The sequence below is a fragment of the Pseudopipra pipra genome, chromosome 4, assembly GCF_036250125.1.
Source record: "Pseudopipra pipra isolate bDixPip1 chromosome 4, bDixPip1.hap1, whole genome shotgun sequence".
In the NCBI taxonomy this organism is placed as follows: Eukaryota; Metazoa; Chordata; class Aves; order Passeriformes; family Pipridae; genus Pseudopipra; species Pseudopipra pipra.
Window position 1 is genome coordinate 36,928,946 of NC_087552.1, and position 17,945 is coordinate 36,946,890.

General features: G+C 38.4%; 1 protein-coding gene across 6 annotated transcripts in view; it reads left to right on the top strand.

Annotated features, from left to right (window-relative positions):
* The first annotated feature begins 4,729 nt into the window (after positions 1-4,729).
* The window catches only part of PALLD (palladin, cytoskeletal associated protein), a 200,670-nt gene continuing 187,454 nt past the window's right edge, over positions 4,730-17,945 (top strand). For 4 of the 6 annotated variants that reach the window (XM_064652425.1, XM_064652427.1, XM_064652429.1 and 1 more), the window contains exons 1-2: positions 4,731-4,859; positions 11,259-12,296. In XM_064652425.1, the coding sequence (XP_064508495.1) occupies positions 11,302-12,296 (995 nt within the window). In that variant the 5' untranslated portion in view covers positions 4,731-4,859; positions 11,259-11,301. Of the gene's footprint in view, positions 4,860-6,732; positions 6,894-11,258; positions 12,297-17,945 lie in introns of those variants that run through there. The other 2 variants (XM_064652428.1, XM_064652426.1) reach the window with 2 other exon arrangements.

Below are 17,945 nucleotides of genomic sequence, written 5' to 3' on the forward strand. Positions count from 1 at the left end.
TTTATTTTGGAAGTCCAAGCTCTATAAATTGACTCTAAAATTAAAAAATACGAGCATTCTCAGTCCTGTCATCTAAGGCCGCTAAAAGGGCCTGCTCTTTTACAAGTTCTGAGATCTACTTTCTGTCATTCCTGAAAGTATCTATTTTGAAAAACAGTTTGCTGTGTGGCATACCTCTGAAAGTAAATGGTTCATTTATAATGGAATAGTACATTTATGTTTGAAGGACATAGAGTCTTTAAACATAACCCATGTATTTGTAAATAAGATGTATGCAGAACATTATATCCTGGACTAAAAATACATGTTTTCAGTTTTAAGGCATTAAACATATGCTATGGAACAATACACCACTCCCAAACTGTAAACACAGGAGGTTGTAATTTTAGCAGACATTAGCCAGTGCTTGGTCTGAGATCTTTTCATTTCACATCAGAAGCAGAGAAAGGGAAAAATCCCTTATATTTTTACATGATACAGCCTATTATAAAACAAAAAGTAAGTTGCTGTTGCTTGCCCGTGTGATATTCACCATGTCTGGAATATTTCTGCCACCACCTTTTTCAGCACCTGCCTGTTGGCCAATCAGAAAAAAGCAAAAGGGCTGAAGTCTCTCCAACTCCATGGAAACTCTTTCCAAAAATACCCCCAAGCTAAGTGTCTCCTTAATAGGAGCTAGTGACTGACAAATCTCTCAGCAGTTCATTCTAAATAGCCAGCTGTGTTTTAACTTTTTTTTTTTAAATTTAGTTCTACTGAAGTTAACAGTGGAAGTAATCAGCTGTTCAGTGTTCCTCCTTCAGCATTCATTCCTCTTTCCAGAAGTATGGATGTCACCTTCTTGGACATTTGTCTTTGTTAGCACTGTGACTTCTGGCAGTAATACACAGCTGTCTACCCCTGTCTTGCGTCAGACATGTTTTTAGGTGGCAGGCTGAGTCTTTCTACAGGCTACAAGAACACATTTGGCATAATCAAGACACTGTGCAGTAGCTGTTAAAAAGGTAAAGTAATGTATTATGAAAAAAGCAGAAAGAAAAGTAAATATTTGTTTTCCTAGAGATCAGCATCTCCCCATTTGTTGAGAGAGACATTCCTTTTTTCAAAGTTAATCCCCTTGTAAAGAAAAGGGCTTTTATCTAGTATCGAACTTCAACACTGTCTGTGCCTGCTCAGATCAAACACATTTCACATGCTAAGAAGGAATCCGAGTACATGGCTGGCTGTGAACATAAACATGTAAAATATGCACTATGGACTTGCAGCAAAAATTGATCTAACAGAGATCCTTTTTGTTACGAAGAGGAAAGTCTAAATCTTAGTACACAAAAAATAGAAAGATGGCACATGATGCTAAAAAGTATTTTTCTCACTACACAACTATGGGTGTTTTATGATAGGCATAAGTACAAGTACTCTTTACATAAAAAAAAAAATCAGATCTTTGAAATATATTCTTCAGAGAGGTATACAGGTAATAGCTGATGTGAATAGGATTAAAGTACATACTTTAAATTAAGCAGTTCCATACTACACAGGGCATAGAGGGATTAATAACTTTTCATATATGGTACAAGTAGTGATAACAAATGTAATTTACAAAATCAAAGAAATGGTAAAGCCATATGAATATGACTAAAGTACAGAATACAGGACAAAACAACTTAGAGAAGAGTAACAGTTGAGACACTTCAGTTAAACGAAATCAGAGAAAATTGCAGCTAAGGTCTTGAATAGGGACTTCTTAAATGAAAACTCTTAATTTTAAAAACTAGATTAAATTCTGCTTTGTACAGTTGGGACACTTAAAGTAATTATTTAACGTTAATGGTTTGCTTTTCTTTCTTCAAACAGTCTGGTTAAGCTACAATGTTACTTTCTTGACATGGATTTTCCAGTAGAGTGTTTCAATTATAATTTATTTCACTTCTTTCCTTAGAAAATTATGTAAGATTACACTGAGTTGATACATTAAAAAGGGTACTTAGATTTCTAAAATTAATCATATAATCTGAATCTTTACATGCTAGACTAAACAATCTTAATTATATTGCCATGTGCTAAACTGCCAAATTTTATCCTTGTTTTCTCTACCCCTGTGGGTTTACATTGGTCCTGCCTTCTGTAACTTTCGCTCCTTTCCCCCTTGCTTCTTACTTCAACATGAAATTGATTTCTTTAGTTTTTGTACTTTAAGAACATCAGCTGTAATACAGGCTTGCTTAAATTCTTATTCGTATATTTCCAAACGCTAAAATGTGGCCTTTCTACTTAAACCTCAGAAGACTGTCAATTCATAGTTTGTTGACACCTCATTTCTTGTCCTTTAATACCATTATATAAGAGGCCTTAAATATTTTAATGGAATCGGACTGTGAAAAGGCGTTCTCTAGGCCATCCCAGAGATGTGAGCCGAGCCTACGAGTGCTTTTAAGGACTTTCATTACAAAAATATCAGTACCGTAAGTGAGATTGTCTCTGCACGTTCTCTGTTCTGAGGAAGAGTTTCAATGAGAAATGTGCCACAGTTCAGGGGCTGATGTACATGCGGAGCCCTACCACAGTTCCACGGCACACTCCACAGCAACACGTCTTCGCAGCTGAGCTTGTCCCCTGTGCATCTGCTGTGCCACAGCACCCTCCTGGCCACTGCAGCCACACAGGGCTTCAGGCTCCAGCGGTCATTCCCTGCCCTCTCCCTGCAGCACCTTCCCCCTCACCCAGAGGGGCTGTTGGGCTCCCTTTCCCTCCTGCGGCAGCTGCTCCCGCCGGGCCTGACCAGGACCTTTTCACCTCCAGCACCGTTGCCATTCGGCTGGCAGCCAGTGCCCATCTCACTTGTCCAGCCACTGACCCCACTCCGTCGTTCTCCCTCAGTGCCTCAAGTTGGGCCACCAAGCAGGAGTGGATCTATGAGTGAAAAGTCTCACTAGAAACTAGTGTGTGTAATGGTGACATGACCCTGGAGGGAGTCTGATGAATACCGAGCCTGGCAAAAAGCAGGCTCAGATGGATGGCTGCCAGCACCACCCAGACCAGGCCACTGCCAAACTGAGGAAACTTGGGTAGGGACATCTGTACTCTGGGCACAGTGTTTATTGACAAGGATCAAATAGCTTTGCTCTATGTTTCTTCACCTTTGTGCTAAATCTTGTGAGAGTACAGTGCACTCCACTGCAGTGGCAGGAGTTCAGAAACAATGAACAGATGATCAATATGATCAAATGATTATCAATTTATTATTTAAATGGCTTAGCTTTTATACAGTCAGCTCCTTCCGGGTTTGTGATTACAACAAAGCGATTGGATAGCTCAGTCCATGCACGCGTTTCGTGCCTTTAGTTCATTGGTCCCAATGCCTTGTCCATGGGTCCTGACATCATTCGTGCTGCCCAAAGTCCCTCCTACTGATCCGTCTTAGGGACTTTCCAGGGAACTTTCCAGCTTTCTTTTTATCAGTCACATACACACAGTTTTCCCATAACTTACAACTATAAACACACAGTTTCCCATAACTTACAACTATAAACACACAGTTTCACACAGCTTGCAACTATAAACTATTCTTTTAATAACCTCCAAAGTTGTGTCAAGTGAGGCCTACCGCTGCTCAGAGCTGGTTGTATGGATTGTTCACGAAGTGTCCATTGTCCTGCAAATACTCCACACTCCACAGCCCCAGATGTAAAAGTGTATTAACCACAGTGCACAGGGGTACAAATTCGTAATAAAATTCCTTTGAGATTTTAAGGAATGTTGAGGGCACTCAGCAGTCAAGAAGCTAATAGTCCATGTGTTCAGTTTTTACCGGTCTGGCTGGTAAAAATTAAAGATGGCAATTTGAGAGAGAATAGTATTACGAGTGTTCTAGTAGTCTTGAGATAAGGGAATTTACAAGTTTCTCAGTCTGAGGTGGACTTCAGCAAGACCTTAGATATCATGGATCTTGGTCTCAGAAGTCTTTATGTCTTCCCCAGTTTAAGAAATGGTTTTAGTTCTTTGTGAGTTGCTTTTTAGCTTTCCTTCCTGTTTTATGGTTTCCTTTCCTACTCTCCACTGTGGTAATTCTGGAAAGTTGTGGTATTTTCAAGTTTATTGAACTGTTGTTACTTGCAGCCCCTCAATCTCTTTGTTGATGATGCATTCTGTAAAAGAAAGGTGGGAGTTATCATTACTGTTCTTTCAAGAGTTTCATTTTAAAGACTGCTGTATTTCTTCTAGACCAAGTACTGGTACAACTGCTAACAAAAACTGAAGGTGTATGTGTTTTGCTATTACACTCCTATGAAAATCCTCAGGGAATCTCTTCTAGAAACTTGGGAAAATGGTATTTGAGTACCATTGATACTGCTTGACTATTTCACTCTGACACTTTCATGCATACATGACAGGCAGGTACTTCCAAAGCACTGTATAAAAACATAAATTAGCTCTAGCTATGAAAAAAATCTATTTACAATATATTTACAAGCAAAATTAAACATTTTCGCATACCAAGGGAAAACAAAAAAACCCCTAAAGCTATGTATGGCATTAAAATACAGCAAGACATTGACCCAGTCTGTTTGAGCACAAGCGACCAGATTATTTTTTTTGCTCTTTCAGAGGTGGAAAAAAATGTCTGTAAGTAACTCAAAATAGCTGGATGTTTCTGTGGCAACTGGTAAAGGGCGTTTTATCTGTCTCTGATGCTTAAAGTAGAAGCAGTTCTTACAGATTCCTATTTGAAGTTTGCATACTGGTGTTTGATTTCAGGTCTTGGAAAGAAGATTGCCTGTCTCCTTGTATTTTATCCTGCTGCTATCTAGAGTAAGATATAGAATAACAGGAACCATAACAAAGGTGTTCAGCTTTCTCAGGTGAGTACATGAATTACTAGGATAAGGAGCCATACTTATTATATTTTGGGTTTAGCCCAATTAACAATAAAAATCTTTTGAATTCTGTAACATCTTCATCAGATGGATTAGAAAACTTGTACAACCAGAATAGCTTTATGATTCGTGACATGAGATTTTGAATGACTCAGAATGACTAGTATTAGAAACTATTATTAATATTTCAGGAGAATAGTCTAGCTATGCTCCATCAAATCTATCGGTAGTGAAAATGGAGTGGGTATATTAGCCATAATATTCCTTATCCTGTTTCATGTTATTATTAATTTAAAATTTTACATGTAATTGCTAAAATATTACATCATTGCATATTGTTGCACATTTATCTTTCAAAATGTGTAATTGTTCCAAAGTTTTAGTCCCTTTGGCATTTGTTTGTAGTGATTTACTGCCTTTACCATTTTTGTAAAGGAGAATACAGTTTATTTTTGCAATAAAAATTGAAAGACTTGTTCAAAAATTAAGTTTCCAAAAGATTCAGTACAGGTCAAAGGTTATAAGCATTCCCCAAATCTTAGTAGAATGATGTTGGGAAAATTTGTTCACAACTAATAGAGCTGTATAAAACCTTGCCCTAATAAGTTTCCAAGTTACAAAGAATATTTCATTAGCACTTGAAGCCAATAGGAATAAACTGAACAAGGTCTTTCAATTTCTGGGTAAGTGTTTCTATCATGCTGTACAAAAAGTAATGGGCATACCTGATTTACACAAAACAACAGTGTAATGGTATCCATAAAAGCTAAATCGCTTTGAATTTCTTTAAAAATTATCTCTACAGGTGTCTCCAGGCAGATATATTTTCTTCCCAGAAGTGACAATTTAAACATATACTTCCAAGAACCAGGATGTCATCCACCCACTCCCTGTAGAAAATGCTGAGGATAGCCCAAGGCAGCTTGTTACCGTTTATATGCAGGCTATTTTTGACTCCCATTCCGAAATGGCTAAGTCTTGTGCATTTAGTAGAAACACTGGGTGCCTGACAAAGGACCCTTATTTACTCTGTGAGGTGATGGTTTGAAAATGAGATGTACAATGATTAACTCTTAGATAAACAGATTAACTTTTGTGTTTATCAGTTAATTTTTTTTCAGTTTTTAGACTGAAATTTTCAGAATGACGATTCTGATCTTATTTGACACATTGAAATCACTGCATAATGATCTGAAATAAAATCCTTTTAGGTAATTTCATTACAACACAGTAATATAGAAACCAAAAATGCATTTTCATTGTTTCAAGGTTAATAAATGTGTCAGAGTTGTGGGGCCTTTTCAAAGAATACATGTTTTCCAGGGATTTTGTGTTTCATTTCTGAGGGAGATCCTTCTTTTCTGATGATAGAATTTCAAATTTGAGATGTGAAAATTAAGGAGGTTAATTTATTTATACAGAGTAGTACATGGTTACAGATTAATAACTATCAATCATCACAAAAAGATGTACTATTTCTACTGATAACTCTAAAAATGTCAAGTCTTTTCAACCTAAATAATTCTATGATTCTATTTTTTTCTTTCCTAGAAGATTTTAAGGCACACAAGAAAGCTATTAATTTTAAACTATTTTTAATAGAAAAAGATAATTATTTATTTTCATGAAAATACCTAATTTTTTTTTTAATTAAAAATTAAAAACCTGTTAGGACAAAATTACGTAGAAAGAAAATGGCTAAGTTCTCTGAATTTATGAGTAGTAAGTGCACAGATCTTTGTGCCACTTCCAGGCTTAACATTGCTTCTGCTGGAATTCCAGATAGCGGCAGTCTGCTGAAACATGAGTTCAGTTACCAAATATAGATGAGTGGGGTATAGTCACAGAGGACAGATGTAACGCACAGGCCACAGTCTTCTCGATGCTTACTGAGGACCAAGCAATCTTTAGTGAATAGCTGGAGGAACTTTAACCCTACTTAGATAGCAAAGGAGAAAAACAACTTTACCTGCTATTAAATATACCTAAGACTCTGCATATTGGCCTGCTCATTATAAGGTCTGTTTTATATTTTCTGCTAAACGTAATTATTGTACTTGGGGGAGTAATTTTGCAAGATTTCAAAATTCAGAGAAAAAATATGTGCCTTTTTTTTGTTTTAAAAATCTTACTAAATACATCTCTTCTTTCGTTTGATTCTTTTAAACAGATAGGCTTTGGGTCATTTTAAGTAATAATTTCTCATGGGACAGGTTCTACAAATTCAGGATTCTTATACTTTTCTTGAAATGAGTTCTTTGATTTTCTATGTTTTTCCATATTTTATTATACATCCCTTCAAAACCTTGATTTGATTAATTATTCAATTTTTTCCTGAAAATTGTAATTCAGTACCTTTTGAATTTACTATTTACCATATTATTCCTTAGAGCATCTATATTGGTTTTAAAAAAAAAATATTTAAACTTCATGATATAAAAATGTGGGTTTGCTTTGGAGTAATTTTTAAATATATACAAATAGGATTCTATAAATAGTCTGTATGTAAAAATGTGGGAAGTACAGGTAAACACTGATCTGCATGCAACATTGTATTTTATGTTTGTGTCTTTAAATGATACAGTATATGGCTTTTCAGGTTACTTAAGGAGTAATGATGATGAAAACTGTTATAAATACATTGTAGTCTAACTTGGAGAAGCTAGAAATAGCATTTGAAATTTCTAATTATGATCTTATATGCTACTTGATAGGGTTAGCGATACTTCACCTCCAGTTCACTGTGCTTACAAGTTGCACTGAAAGAATAGTGGTTTCATGTATTACAGTGTGGCTGAAAAATGTCTTTATACTGGAAGCTTCCATTCAGCTGTCTAAAGCTAGATATATTAAAACATTTTTAGGCACTAGACGTTTCTCCCTAAGAAGGCTGATCAGCATTAGAAATTGCCTATAACCAGCACAAGTTTAAATTCATTGACTTTATATAAATACCCACCTGCAGACTGATTTACCTAAATTTAGGCAGTGGGCTTTGAAAATTATAACATATGTAGCCATTATATTTTTCTAATTATAAAATTGAGTATTAGGAAGAGATATGTTAATTTATAATACATTAATTTTAATCATCGTGTCGTGTGACTAACAATAAGTAAAATTGTCCTCCTACCCATAGCCCATTGAAACAGCAGAGCAGCTTGGTGTTGGAAGTTGAAGAAGTTTATCTGAGTATGTAATGTGTCACACTGGTATGTGAACAAGCTAGAATCTGATATGTATGAGATTTAAATAAAGATATAATTTCAAGCACAGATATTTACAAGTTGTCCAAATAGTAAACTAGCACCTTTGTTCATTTGAATGAACAAAGTTTTGTTTAAGTTTTAAAAAACAACTAAGATTAAGGAGACAGAAGCTATCCATGTTTAACACTTGGTTCCCTGGCATTCATCCAGTTTATGCCTTAACAGCTGAACCTCTTGACCAACTGTTTGCTGCGCTTCTCAGATTCATTCTTTAAAGCTGCTATGTGGTAGTCAGTTATACTGTATATACTTTTTTAGATTTTGTTGACAAGAGATTGGTATGGTTGCTAAATTTGTTGCTCTGCAAACACAGATAAAAGGAAAGAAAGATGCAATCCCACAAATAATAAGCTTATCACTGTATTCTATAAAAACATATATCAAATCCTAAAATGCTTTGGTTTTCTTATACTTCTTTTTTATGTGTTAGGCTGTAATCTGTTGGCAAGACAAACAGGCATATCAAGAGATGCATGTGCCAGGCCAAGAATTGCAATAATCTATCAGTCAGTTAATGACTACATGCCGGATAAGCCCTGGTGAAGTGACTAAAGGTAATTGGAGCTTGCACAAGCTGATGTAAAATATATCCGAGTGCATCGCATGACTGTCAAGCCACCTACCTATCAGTGGAGAAATATTTTGGACAATTAAGAGAAAATATACTTTTTAAAAAAATCTTATGCAAAATTGACCTCATAGAAATTATCATAAAAATAAGAGAATTTTCAAGAGTTATTGAAACCACTGATGTTAAACTTAATTAAATGCTTTGCAGAAACAATGATTACAATTAAGATTAGATCAGCCACAACTTAGTGACCAGCTAGACAATCAAATTTCTACAAAGAGATTTTCAGGCAGAGCCTTCCCTTGGGAAAAGAATGGTTTTCCTGATGTTTTGTTTCTTGCTGACTTTAAAGAGGCAGAGAATGTCCATCCTGATCCTAAAATCATGTTGGGAAACTGGAGATGTATACATATTTCTGTAGTTTGTGAAACTGGTACAAAATATACATTAAACATTTACATTGTGCAGGACGATATATGGTTGTGAAATCTATTTCTTCAGTGTTTTACTTTTAGCATAAGGTATCTTGATATTCCATTTGTCAGAGTTGAGGAAAGTGCTACTAAATTGGTAACAACTTAAAAACATTAGCACAATAAGTAAAATATTAAACACATTATCAACATTAATCAGAAAGGATTACTTGGAATTTCTAATCCAAATATCCTTGTGTAGATCCTCATAATGGTTTCAACTAGAACACTTTTTCTCTCAGAATTTGAGAGTTTAGTGTCAGTAAGGCAGTGCTATGGAAAAAAGTAAATATATTCCCCAAATTTTCACAAGGCTAAAACCAGAAAAAAATTAAATGTAATAGCATTGATGTGAAATAACAACATAATAACAACTGTTGGCGAATGTCACGCCAATCCACAAAAAGGGCTGCAAGGAGGACCCGGGAAACTACCGGGCAAGGTTATGGAGCAGATCATCCTAAGTGCAATCACACAACACCTACAGGATGGACAATGGATCAGAGCCAGACAGCACAGGTTTAGGAAGGGCAGGTCCTGTCTGACCAACCTGATCTCCTTTTATGATCAGGTGACCTGCCTGGTGGGTGAGTGGAAGGCTGTGGATGTGTCTATCTGGACTTCAGCAAAGCCTTTGACACCATCTCCCATAACATACTCCTGGAAAAGCTGTCAGCCCACGGCTTGGACAGAGGCACCCTGTGCTGGATCAGGAACTGGCTGAAGGATCAGGCCCAGAGAGTGCTGGTGAATGGTGCTGCATCCAGTTGGCGGCCGGTCACTAGTGGTGTCCCCCAGGGATCAGTGTTGGGCCCAGCTCTGTTTAATATCTTTATTGACGATCTGGATGAGGGATTGAGTGTCCCATTAGCAAATTTGCAGATGACACTAAATTGGGGGGGAGTGTCAATCTGCTGGAAGGCAGGAGGGCTCTTCAGAGGGACCTGGACAAGCTGGAGAGATAGTCTGATTCCAGCAGGATGAGGTTCAACAAGGCCAAGTGCCGGGTCCTGCACTTTGGCCACAACAACCCCATAAAGTGCTACAGGCTGGGGACAGAGTGGCTGGAGAGAAGCCAGGCAGAAAGGAACCTGGGAGTTTGGATTGACAGGAAGCTGAACATGATCCAGCAGTGTGCCCAGCTGGCCAAGAAGGCCAATGGCATCCTGGTCTGTGTCAGGAATAGTGTGGCCAGCAGGACCAGGGAAGTGATTCTTCCTCCATACTCAGCACTGGTGAGGCCACGCCTTGAGTACTGTGTCCAGTTCTGGGCCCCTCAGTTCAAGAAGGATATTGAGGTGCTGGAGCAGGTCCAGAGAAGAGCAACAAGGCTGGTGAAGGGACTCGAGCACAAGTCCTATGAGGAGAGTCTGAGAGAGCTGGGGCTGTTCAGCCTGGAGAAGAGGAGGCTCAGGGGAGACCTCATCACTATCTAGTTACCTGAAAGGAGGTTGTAGCCACATGGAGATTGGCCTCTTCTCCCAGGCAACCAGCAGTAGGACAAGAGGGCACAGTCTTAAACTGTGCCAGGGGAGGTTTAGGTTGGATATTAGGAAGAAATTTTTTACCAAGAGAGTAATCAGACATTGGAATGGGCTGCCCAGGAAGGTGGTGGATTCTCCCTCCCGTGGACATTTTTAAGATAAGACTGTATGTGGCACTTAGTGTCATGGTCTAGTAACCACAACAGTGTTGGATCAGGGGTTGGACTTGCTGATTTCAGAGGTCTTTTCCAACCTGCTTGATTCTATGATTCTATTCTATGATTCTATATACATATTGGTCCAGTGGAATTGAGCTTGTGCTAGGCAATGCACAGACAAAGAATGTCTTCATAGTTCTGAGGGAAAATGCATGAGAAAAATGACTCTTAAGTGTTCTCATTTCCACCTAGACAACTTGCAGCCTCAACCCATCCTAACAGAAACCAAGGTTTATGGTAAGTATTTCATGCACCATTGGGTTCTGCTCATCTCTCAGTTTTGTGTCCGGCTTATGGGAGCAAGGATATAACTGGGGTTTTTTTAATTGAGAAGTTTTTTCATTAAGGAAGTGTACTTGTGTCTTCCAGGATGCAAGACAGAAGCTGTGGCCAGGCCTTGCCTCTTTCTTAAATGCTGAAGGAGGTTTACTGTGCAGAGAGAGGCACCAATAAGGAATATCCTGAAAATATGTCAGAAGCTTCATCTTATCATGACTTTTTCTATGATTCCCTGTCAGACATACAGAATGGTGAATTTTCAAATGAACTTTCTGCCTTCCTTACACAGGAGGAGATATGTAAGAGCCTTGACATAGCTCGAGAAGCCATTGCCAGTTCCATGAAAGAGGATCAGAATGCAGCACCAGACTTTACTCATTGTCTCAACACTTCTCTTTCTAGCCCTTCAGAAATACCTTCTTTCAGGGACAGCAAACTGCATGAGCAAGATGCTTTACAGAGGCCTCAAGCAAGTAGTCTGACTTCATCTGCTGCAAGTCATATTCTCCCAAGTAATCAGAAAGAGCAATCCACTGCATCTCAGACAGCAGATAGTTTTGTCACAGTTTCTAGGAGGCAAACACCTTTCCTAGCTGCTAGTCCCAGCTTCATCAGAAGACTGAAACATTCAGAGAAAGATGGTCCATATATGCCTAAGACAAGCCCAAAGTCTGAATCAACATCCCAGGAAGAAGTTCCGTTCAGGAACAAGATGTGTGACAAAGCTGCCACATTTATAGAAGAATTGTCATCTATATTTAGACAGGCAGCACAGACAAGAGGCCGAAGTCCTGATGGGGACTCTTCTTCTCCAGACAGTGGATACCTGTCTCCTAACAAGAAACAACCAGCTTTAAGTACGTTGGTGAACCATGAGTTTGACAAACCACATGAGGAGGTTGACCCCAAGGCAAAATTACATGGAGTTCATCTGAATGGAGAACACTTTTCTGAAAGGGGCAGTGTCACTCAGAGCAAAATGACCCTTTACCATCCCTTCATCAACATGGACGAGAATGAATTTTCACCACCTCAATTCACTCAGAAGCTCCGGAGCCAGGAAGTTGCTGAAGGAAACAAAGTATTGCTGGAGTGCAGAGTTGCAGGCAACCCAGTCCCTGATGTCAGGTAAGTGCTAAGTCACCAGATATCATCATCTGATTGTGGAAGATACCTAAGGTCAGGTATCACAGGGAAGCTGCTTAGGGGTAGTCATGCAAGAACAGTCAATCATGCAGTTTTACAAAGCACATGAATAACAGATTCTGATGGCTTTTCTTCTCTGGAGTGTTTCATTGTTATCTGCTTGAGAAATTAATTTCTGCTTGATTCAAGAGCCACATGGCAAAATTAGAAAAAGAATTGGCTCTAGCAGCATTCTGTGTGATTGTTACCTCATTAATCTAGGTAAAAGAATTCACAACTTGCCTCTGAAGAGCATATCTCAGGCAGCTGATACACTTTTTACTGCCAATTAATTAGAATGTCTCCAAGACCCATAGCAATGGGATTTGGGGTCTATACTATAATCTAAAATTTTCTGAATCTAGCCAAGTATCCTATTGTGTAAGACATTTCCAAGACATTAAGATGATCTGCTGTTCAAAACCTCTTCTAATACTTTATCATGAGATTTATGAACATTTGCTTTTGTTCAATGACAAAAGCTACAACTAACTGCTGCGTAAGTTTGTCTGTTTTATTTGTTTTGTTTTTATTATGAATAACGCAATACTTTCCACTGTCTTCTTTTCCTTCTAAAATTAAGCAGTGCATAGATAGTGTTTGGCACCTCAGAGGTCTGAGCCTTAATGCTAATATTATGGCTTATCACAGACAGAGATACATTATACCTCTAGTTTATATAGTACCTCACAAGCTATTTTGGTTTAAAGTAATACTTAATATTTTCTAAGGAATATTTTGTCCAAAAATTCATATTTGGACAGGACAGAATTTGTAGTTCTACATTCAGAACTTGCTGTAAGGTTCTTTAGCTACATCTGAAGACAACATAACTCTTTAAAAGTTCTCAACATTTCCTTAAAAGAATGTAGGAAGCACTTTCTTGTAACACTTGTGTGCTTTTTTTGTATCTTTTGCTGTGAAGTCAAGTAGATTAAAAAAGTACAGCTTTGAAATGTCATGTTATAGCTATATGTGCTTATATATGCTTTCATTTCAAGGTGAAAGTTACTTTGTAGAAAATATCTCCAGAAACTCTTGTTTGTGATTGTTGAAGACAACAGCATTGCCTATATCCTTATCTGAGTCTTCAGCGTATTCAAGAGAAGCTGAATATTGAGACACTGAAATTTTTACAGGGTCAAAAGATCATTTATAGAGGCATCAAGTCTATTCAATTGTTCTTGTATAAAAAGTGGAAAAAGTTGTACCTCAGCACTTGAGTAGATTGGTTATGTACTCAAACTTATGTAGATTGTCCTACAAAATGAAGCCAACTGATCTTCTAAACCAAGACAAGCTGTAAATATAAGTATGCTAAACAAGGGACTTACACCACAAATCTTGCCAACAGGTCAGGAAGCTTACCCAAAAAATATAATTGTAATGCCTAAATTCTAATGCCCATCAAGCAATATGAGAGACATGTCATGTCATTATAGTTGTTTATTTTTTAGAGCTTTTTTAATATTTGCTGGGGAAAAGAAAAAGACAAGAATCACAGTCATGGGTGCAAAAGAATTCCAGTTGTTTGTTCTTCTTCAGACTTTCATGAAGCAGGAAAGGGAAACTGTAGAAGTCACACAATTATGACAGACAGACTCCTCCATCTCTCTCTCTGTTTCTTCTCTTAGAGTCTTCCTTCCTTCACACTAAGATGTTGCAGCTACCAGTGTAACTGATTTGGACATTAGGGCAGCAAAAGCTCTTACCTTCTAGTATTTCTTTTGCGGTTGTTGTTGTTCTGGGGTTAGGCAGTATCTATCCTTTGATCTTCAACCTTTATTGGATGCAGAGGGAAACATAGTGACAAAGGATGAGGAAAAGGCTGATGTATGTAATGCCATCAGTCTTTCACAGCAAGATCATTTTTTCTCTGGGTACTCAGCTCCCTAAACTGGAAAACAGGGACAGGGAGCAAAATGAAACACCCATAATCCAGGAGGACACGGTCAGCAATCTGCTGTGCCACCTAGACACAAGCGAGTCTATGGGGGTGGTTGAGCAGATGCGCACTTCGCTGGGTAAAAACGGGCTGGACGGCTGGGTGCAGAGAGTGGTGGGGAATGGAGTTACATCTTTCTCACAGCTGGTCACAAAAAATGCTCCCCAGGGCTCAGTATTGGGACCAGTCCTGTTGAACACCTTTGTCAATGATCTGGACCAAGGGATCATATGCAACCTCAGCAACTTGGCAAACATCAAGTTGGGTGGGAGTGTTGATCAGCTTGTGGGTAGGAAAGCTCTAAAAAGGGATCTGGACAGGCTGGATCAATGGCCTGAGGCCAATTGTATGAGGTTTAATAAGACCAAATGTTGGGTCCTGCCCTTGAGTCACAACAACCCCCTGCAGTGCTACAGGCTTGGGGCAGAGCGGCTGGAAAGCTGCCTGGCAGAAAATGACCTGTGGATGCTGGTCCACAGCTGCTGAACATGATCCAGCAGTGTGCCCAGGTGGCCTAGAAGGCCAATGGTATCCTGGATTGTATCAGAAATAGTGTGACCAGCAGGACCAGGATCAGTAGTGATCATCCCCCTGTACTCAGCATTGGTGAGGCCACACCTTGAATTCTATGTTCAGTTTTGGTCCCCTCACTACTGGAAAGACAATGAGATGCTGGACTGTGTCCAGAGAAGGGCAACAAAGCTGGTGAAAGGACTAGAGAACAAATCTTATGAGGAGTGGCTGAGGGAGCTGGTGTTGTTTAGCCTGGAGAAAAGGAGGCTCAGGGAGCACCTTATTGCTCTCTACAACTACTGGAAAGGATGTCTTAGTGAGGTGGGTGTTAGTCTCTTCTTCCAGGTAACAAATGAGAGGATGAGAGGAAATGGCCTCAAGATCATCAGGGATTGTATTTGGATTGGATATTAGGAAACATTTCTTCACTGAAATAATGGTCAGGCATTGCAACGAATTTCCCAGGGAAGTGGTGGAATCACTGTTCCTGTAGGTGTTCGAAAGGCATGTGGATGTGGCACTTGGGGATATGGTTTAGCGGTAAACAGAGTGGTGCTGGGTGAATGGTTGGACTCGCTGATATTAGAGGTCTTTTCCAACCTTATCAACTCTATGATATGACAGCTGACATACTGTTACTGATACTTTTGAGTTGTAAAATAGAGTACTAGGAACAGTCAGAGGGACCACTCTTAAGGAAAAAAAAGTAATTACTATTAATTAATACTAAAGAACTTTTCACCTTACCCATCTGTAGATTAGATACTTAACATAAGTCACCCTAGACTCCGTCAGCACTCACTAGAGAAAAGCACATCTACCAAAAGTCACTTAGCTGTTTGTTACATTGATAAGAACTTTTAGTCTTCAGATTAAAACCTCATAATCAGTTTGTTATAAAAGGTGAGGTGAATCCCACCCATTCCCCCATCTCTCTGCCAATAGATGGCACAGGGAGAAAGAACTGCTCTGCCAACTCACATACACAGATAATGTAACTAGAAAGAAAGAAACCTAAACAGTCTTTCTTACAGGTGAGAGTTTACCATGATACATATTTCCTCAAAGAACTTAGTTTTCCTAGTATTTAAACATTTTTAATATCCATACTTCCACAACTTGAACAGCAATCTTTCTTACAAAATTTCTTACTAAGAAAGCAAGAGACATACAGGATTTTTTATAGGGTACCATTCATCAAGTAACTAATAAGGCTATTAAGGTATTGAGAGTCAGTCTGTAAACAATACTACTTTACAAGAATGAAATGCTCTGTTGGCTTGGATGTTTTTGCCACCATGAGTCTATTATGCTTGAATATATATTTCAGTCCTACTGAGTTACAAAATGCATTTTTTAGGGTTAAAATGATCCTAGAATAGGCAACAATAGAGGAACTCAAAACCCAGAAAGAATTACTAAACATATACTGCATAGAACCTGGGGTCAACAGGAATTTACTTTCACAACACAGCAAAAAAACCTCCTTGGTGCAATCAGGCTCATGTACTCTGTGTTTCCTGGCATTGGTACAAGTAAAGTTCTGTTCAGAATGGATTAGAAGCTGTGTATTTGATTTATGAAATACAGCATAGATAGTTAAGGTGAGTTAGACAGCATCAGTGAGGTTGCAGTGTTTAAATAGCAAAGATATGCTGTTGTAATGGTTCAGTATCTTATTGCTCTTATTTTATCTGGTAGAATATCAGTCTTCAGTGATATGACTCCAGAAATGTACCTAAATACCAACTGAGCTAGGAAACTGTGTACAAGCTATGGAGCTTTTTTTGCTTAGGTCTTTTACATCATTGTTATATTCATTTCTGAGACTGCTATGTTTACCAGAAATCTCAGATTTTTAATGTAAACTCTGCTTTTCTGAATCTTAATTCTTGCAGAATCATAAAATAAGAATGCAAATCTTAATCACTGAGCAAAGTGAATCATGAGAAACATTGCTGACGAAATAGTAGATTATCTTAAAATCAAGTATATTTTTAAGCAATCACATCAGTATAAATTAATTTGTAACTTTTAGCTTATTTCCCTTTTGAAAGCCATAACTGCTTTGTCTGTGGATGCAGTGCTATGGCTGTGAATACAACAACTGCTGAATTTCAGCAAATCGGCTTCGTGCCAGCTTCTCAGTCTCTTGCAAAGCTCCCTGACAATTTTTTAATACACTTTCACACTTAACAATTATTCTCCATCTGGCAACTCAAAGAAGACATATTAGTGAATAATAAAAAATTATTTTCCCAAAGTTTCCACTGAAAACAAATTTACCCTTTAGTCTCCATTTCATTTTGGATCTTCAAGAGGGGAAAAAATATGGCATCTGTACCTCAAAAACTACTCATTGTGGAAGTCGATGCAAACCTGCCGCTTGTCCTGTCTGTAGTGACGCTGCCTTGGCTCAAGAGGTCACTCGCACACAGCACGGGCGGCGATTCCTCTGCGGGCCGGGCCGTGCGGGGCGGGCTCAGAGCCCTTCGGTGAGCGCTGCTGCGGGGCCAAGGGGGCAAAAACTAAGCCTCGTTCAGTGCTTAAGAGACGGCAAACACTTGAGCGCTGTTTGGGTGAGACTCCAAAGTCTTTGAATCTTGGGGAAAGGAGGGGGTTCTTTCCTTTGAAAGATAAGAAAGCACGCAGAAAAATCTGTAGTGGATTTTATGTATGATAACACTACTAGGAACTTCTAAACAGTTTCACAGTATCGCCTGGGCACATCACTTTCCTTCTTTCTGGAGCTGAAAGGGAGTTTTGTGGCATATCCTAAATATATCCAGTAAAAAGTTAATGTGATGCAGTGGAAAAAGACAAGCCTGTTTAAAACCACTGACATATTGCAGAGCAAGTGAAGAATGCCTTCTGTTTGTGCCACTTTGAGAAACATTTTCTGTAAATGGGAGTTTTATATGGTTAAAAGCAAAACACCAATTATACAATACTAGTAGGCCATTGTCTTGTATTTTGATAATGGAAATAATCCAGTTTTCTAAAGGACTTTACTTAGACAACTGTTTCTTTAGGCTGGATTTCTGGTTTGTAGTACCTGTGGGAAAAAAAAAATCTTTGGAGCGTATTTGGAATATTTACTTTTTTCTGAAGAAACTGGCCATAGGAAAAAATAT